The 5,842-nt window shown below is 45.3% G+C and overlaps 1 protein-coding gene across 3 annotated transcripts in view; it reads right to left on the bottom strand.

Moving 5' to 3' along the window:
• The window catches only part of slc8a1b (solute carrier family 8 member 1b), a 90,284-nt gene that overhangs the window by 14,515 nt on the left and 69,927 nt on the right, over positions 1-5,842 (bottom strand). For all 3 annotated transcript variants that reach the window (XM_017037295.2, XM_008321290.3, XM_008321289.3), the window contains exons 6-7: positions 4,762-4,913; positions 3,403-3,502 (exon numbers count right to left, since the gene is read on the bottom strand). In XM_017037295.2, coding sequence (XP_016892784.1) covers positions 3,403-3,502; positions 4,762-4,913 — 252 coding nt within the window. The remainder of the gene's footprint in view (positions 1-3,402; positions 3,503-4,761; positions 4,914-5,842) is intronic.

Below are 5,842 nucleotides of genomic sequence, written 5' to 3'. Positions count from 1 at the left end.
TCTCTACCTGTTTGTGCCCATATAGGATAAATGGACGTAGCCAAATGGTTGCTGAAGAGAATCTGCCTTTAAGAAGACGGAAAGTTATTCATCGGTTTGAGGGAAACCCTGAGGGAAAACGAGGAAACCACTTCCTCGAATGACAACATCATTAAATCTTGGTTCCTGGAGCTGGGACTCGGACTCAGAAACCCCTTCACCATTTACGTTGCTCTTCTTCATCATCTAAAACCTCTGATTGTTTACAAAGTTCTGTCATCTGCCACCAAGGGGCGTCAGCCCTGAACTGCACTCCCCCTCCAGCCCCCCATCTCTTAAACTTCCTCCCATCAGACATACATTTTTTCAAATTTTCCCAGAGAAGGGAAATACCTGAGCGCCATCCCACCAAAATGAAGCCAACTTCACCAGAAAGAGACAATGAGTGAATCAGGTAATAAACTGATAACAACGACCTCAGAGGGCGTCTTATTATTAACCTGAGCGCCATCTAGTGGACACTACAGACACTATAGGATGTTTATTACTGGTTGACACGATGCGGTGTTTACCCATCACGATGATGTCACCACAGGATCGAGATGTTCAGGTCGTGGTTGTCAAGGCAGACCGTTAAAACACACACCTGACATCATCTGCATGACGATGACATCATCTGCATGACGATGACATCATCTGCATGACAATGACATCATCAGGAATTCAACAGGATCGGGCTTCTGGGTAAAGAGCAACGTGTCTGCGTTTGATAAGGTCGCACGTGTGCACGAGTGCATGACAACAAACACACACACACACAGACACACACACGTCCCCATGTCTCAATATGTTACCCGTTGTAGGGACAAATTGGACATGAGCTGCTCGGCAAACAAGGAGGAAGGTGGACAAAGAATCTAAAAATGGTTCCTAGACTGACACACACACACACACCAACACACACACATCACTGTGACATTTCAGGGGGCTTCAGTGGCAGGATAAATGGACGCCTCTACCTTCCAGACGAATGTCAAACCAAGTGCAGGTTGATGTTTGGTTTGTTGATGTTTTGATGAGTTCAGGAACATTTAAATGTCTTCCTGCAAAATATCCATCGACAGATAAAAATAAAAATACAGAGATTGTGATGAGCAGAAGAGCGCGTCGTTGACCAGCCTCTGCTTCATCGTCTGGTCTAAAGACTGAAATCTTATATTCCATTTATTGTATTTTTATATTTTTTTGGGGAAAAACATCAGATTGAAATAGACCAGAGGTCTGCAATCTATGGTTCCGGAACCATCTACAGCTCTCTTGGCTCTTCGCAAGGGACCTGGTGGCTGGAGGATTCGAACCTGCAACCTTCCGAATACAAATCCGCTTCCTTAACCATTAGCACGGATCATAAAAATGATGATAATAATAATAGTAGGAATAAAGAAATTCCTTAAAGCATTTTCCTTTACACCATAATTTATTGACTTACTTGCCAACGGCAAAAACAAACTGAAGATCAAGTGTGCAATTTTTCGGTGCATCAACATAAGTGACCGGTGTAAATTGTGTCAAACTGAATCTTTATTACTGTACTTGATGGTCAAGTCTGTTATGATGTTTGACGTTTGTGTTAAAATAAAATGACTTCAAATCGATAAAGTCTCGAAACTTTTCGACAGTAAGCGAGTCGGAGTTAAGATCAGAGCGGAGCCGTTTTAAATCCACCTCTCAATCGGCCTCAGAAACCCTGGACTGGCTCAGACCCTTCAGCCTGGAGTGTGTTTGTAAAGGATAAGCTGCCAAGTTACAGCCCGTCTCCACTGGCACTCAGTGTGTGAGTGGCTTTGGCATAATGTCCGTTATCTAAACCCACTCTCTCTCTCACCCCCCCCTCTTTAATTTAAACCTCTCTCTCAGTTTATCTCCTGCTCCATCCTCTCATGAGGGACCAATAAACCTATCAGGCCCAGAAGAGGAGGTGGACGAGGAGGAGGAAGAGGAGGTGACCCCAGTGTGACCTTACGTCACAGCCCGTCTCCATCATTTCCTCCTCCGCACCTCAATCACGGTTTTCGAAACATTTCCAATCCACTGGAGGAGTCATTAATCTCTGACCCTATTCTGACTCAGTCGTAACTCAGGTGGAGGAGGTGGATGAAGAGGGACGGAGGTGAAGAAGAAGAGAAAAAATATGTACATAAAAAGAACAGAAATGGTCAGGAATTATCATCATCAGAGAAATTAAAGGTGAGATTTAATAGTCCAACAAAAGACTCCTCGGCTCAGCCTTCCCTTCACCAACAAACTCCTCTGAAAAGACCAACATTTTTATCAGTTCTGACGAGTAACGGTGTTTCAGTGGAGTTGTCCCTGTAAGGAACAGTGTGTCAAACTCAAGGCCTGGGGTCCAAATGTGGCCCACCAAGTCATTCTATACGGGTGCGTGGGAATTTATCAAGCGGGCCGGATTGAACCCCCCAGCGGGCCGGTTTTGGCCCACAGGCCGTATGTTTGACACCCCTGCTCTAACGAGTCAAAAGAGACAACACTGCAGTGGAGATTAAAGGCATTAAAAACAAGCTACTTGATCTGACTCAATGACCCCCCTCCCCACCCACAGGAAGAGGGTCTGTTACAGTTAGGGATCAAATCTCTGACGATTTTGGCTGTAAGGCAAGAGCACTAACCACTGTTCCAACGTGTGCCCCAGAGTCAGTTATAGCTTAGTCAGTGAGTTAATTCCCCGTCTGTGCTTTTACTCTCCCATAAAGGACAGTTGTCCAATAAATGGTCCAGTGAAGCTGAAACAGTAGCTGCCCTCGTTCATGCCCGTCCTAAAAGACAAAGACAGCGGTGAGACTTTGTCTTCATCCTTCAGTGGAAACCGGTGGTTTCATCACTGCCTTTTATCACCGACACACGCAGCACTCACACTGAGCAGTCGTCTGTCCTCGCTCTCGGGCACGGACGCACAAACGCAGCGCCCTGTCAGCCCTGACGAGCTGATCCCAGATAAGAGAGTGAAGCCAGGTGTGGTCGATGGAGGCGTCAGCCGGGTGTGAAGATGAGGCGCTGGAGGAACCAGAAGACGACGTCGAGTGTTTCCTGTTCCTGTCTACAGTCATATCCTAACTGTGAAGGTTCTCACCCCCGCCTGGCTGTAAGCTCCGCCTTCACCTACTTCATCGGGCATTTAACAGGAATCCGAGCCGATAAAAGACCTGGACAACGGTTGCTGTTTTTTCTCCTCTAGGTGTCTCACTTCCACACACACACACACTGGTTTTCATAATCAACTGTGGACATCATGTCCCATCTGGTCAGTGCCTGTGTGTACGGAGCATCAAAGCCAGCTACTGATCTTCAGAGGAAGTCATTGAACACACACAGACACAGACACACACACACAGACGTGGTTCTTACCTGCGCTCACAGTGATGGCTTCGATGAACTGGTCTCTCCAGCTGTTGGTTCCAACCAGCAGAGCCAGGTTGGTTTTCTTTATCAACTTGTCCACTGTGTTCTGCCAAAAAAAAACAAAAACCAAAAAAAAAACAACAGACGAGACAGGAGACGATGAACAGGTCAGTGACTGTGGAGCGTTATCGACCAAAATATTTAGCTAAATTTAAAATTCAAAACAGTTAAATAATTACACACATAAATTAGCTTTTGGGACTCTGGGAGTTCTGTTGACTTTTAAAAGAAAATCATTTATTCAGGCAAAATTATGAATTTATTGTTTGTTAATTTGATAAACTGGACGTCATGGAAATGTCTCCAAAGAAAATGCTAATCTGAAATCGTCTGGTGTAACGATGTAAAAATGTAAAAAACATGATGTAAAAACAGATCATTTTAACCAACATCTACTCCTTTAGCCGGTCTTACACATAGCTAAGTTTTTTTTGGTAAAAACCACAAGCTATTTTAAATTTACCTGTAGCTTTAGCTGTAGCTAGCTAGCTTAGCCAGCTAAGGATGAATCCTGGAGCAGTTTTAGTCGTTGGATTCAAAGACAAATCAAAACACGTGTTCACCGTTCGTAACACAAAGACTTTCCTGTCAGTCGCTACATATTTACGACAGTTTCTTTTTTTTTCTTACACTTTAAGGATTTTTTTTTTAATGCTAAAAACGTGCTAACGTTTGAGCCTGAACCTGAAGACGACATTTCTCTGTCAGAGCGTTCACTTTGAACAGAATCTTCTCCAACTTGTCTTCGACTGTTTCTCCTCTCAACTGTTGTGCAAGGCACTCGTGCCTGAACACTGCACTTCAGTCTGCCAACGACGATGTACTTGACATCACTATAGGCGACGCTGGCACACGCACACACACACGGACGCACACACACACACGGACGCACTAAAGTGGTTAGGAACTACTTGACAAAGTATATGGGAGGAGAGCTATTACTGGGTATTAACTGTCTGTCTAGAGAGAGAGTGTGGGGCAAGTGACAGCCGGGGACATGCATTTTTACACACACACACACACACACTCTCACAGACACACACACACACAGAAACATGGTAATTACTGTAAATCTACACGTTTCTTCAGGAAGGAAAAGACACAGTAATTAATTTCCGTATATGTCAGAATACTGCAAAAGTATTCCCAGTACTGATAAAGTACTGACTGAGGGTTTTTATTCTACTCTGTAAATATACACTAGATCCATTATAAAATGTATATCTGCAACACAATTAACACATTTTGCTGAAAACGTCCATGTTTTATCATCACAGACACGATAACCAAAAACACCAACCGTACCTTGAACTCGTACGACTCCTCGATGATGACCTCCAGTTTGACGTGGTCTCCCAACATGGGCCGTCCCATCTCGGCGATGCGTCGCTCCTCTTCATCCTTTCCTGTCAGCGCCTCCTCTTCCTCCTCCACCTCCTTCTGCTGCGTCTGTTCCTCTGAAAAACACACAAACACGGCAGCGCCGCGGGTTGAGAACAGAGGTCGTTCAGGAGCTCAGAGCAGGACTCGTCTTCTCTGACCTGATAAGATGCTGATGAAGATGAAGGAATTTCAACTTAGAAAAAAAAAATCTGGTTTCACTGCCTCCTTATTATCCCCTCCTCCCATGATCCCTTGCCTTCCCTGCCTTCTCGTCTTTATGGCCTGTGTCAGTAATTTAAATTCAGTGAAGAGCCTGAACTCACCGCTGGGATCACACACACTGTCAGATCAACATTTCAATAAGCGGCCAGAGCTTTAGCCCTGCTGCTGCCTTTCATTGTACTGCAGTGCATTGTGGGTCTGCAGCACATCGCCGGTCATTTGTTCCCCTCAGTTGAGTTGCAGCATGTGGTTTATGGGAAGAAAAGAAAGCCCCCTACAGGCTGCTGCTGCTGCTGCGACAAACACACTCTATCTGTCACGTTCTCTCTCTCTCTGTGCTGAATCCAGCTGCCGGGTCGTCATCCACAGAACACGCCCGACTGGGCCAGAACACAGGTGGATCAATACAGGATGTCATCTCCCTCTGTCACATGACAGTTACATCGGTGTGGGATCAATAACGTCTGATCTGATCTGATCTAAATCTGATCTAAATCTCTGGGAAAGAAAGAAAGAAAAAAATAGTGTGTGTGTGTGATAGTTTCCACGGTGGTGGTGGGAGATCACAGGCAGAGTGAGGAAAGGAGATAAGGATTTAAAGGATGAAAGAAAGTGAATAAGAAAGAGGAGGAAATCCAAGAACCAGATCAACGATGACGACGATGGCGGCGACAGAGGAGAGAAGACGAGGATGAAGGCGTGGTGGTGGTTGGTTTCCCCTGTCGTGTTTGACAGATTCAGGTTCCACCAGAAGGGGGAGAAGGTGAGGGAGGACGGGGGG

Source organism: Cynoglossus semilaevis, chromosome 12 (genome assembly GCF_000523025.1).
Source record: "Cynoglossus semilaevis isolate Cse_v1.0 chromosome 12, Cse_v1.0, whole genome shotgun sequence".
NCBI classification, from domain to species: Eukaryota; Metazoa; Chordata; class Actinopteri; order Pleuronectiformes; family Cynoglossidae; genus Cynoglossus; species Cynoglossus semilaevis.
This window is presented reverse-complemented; position numbering and strand designations above follow the sequence as displayed.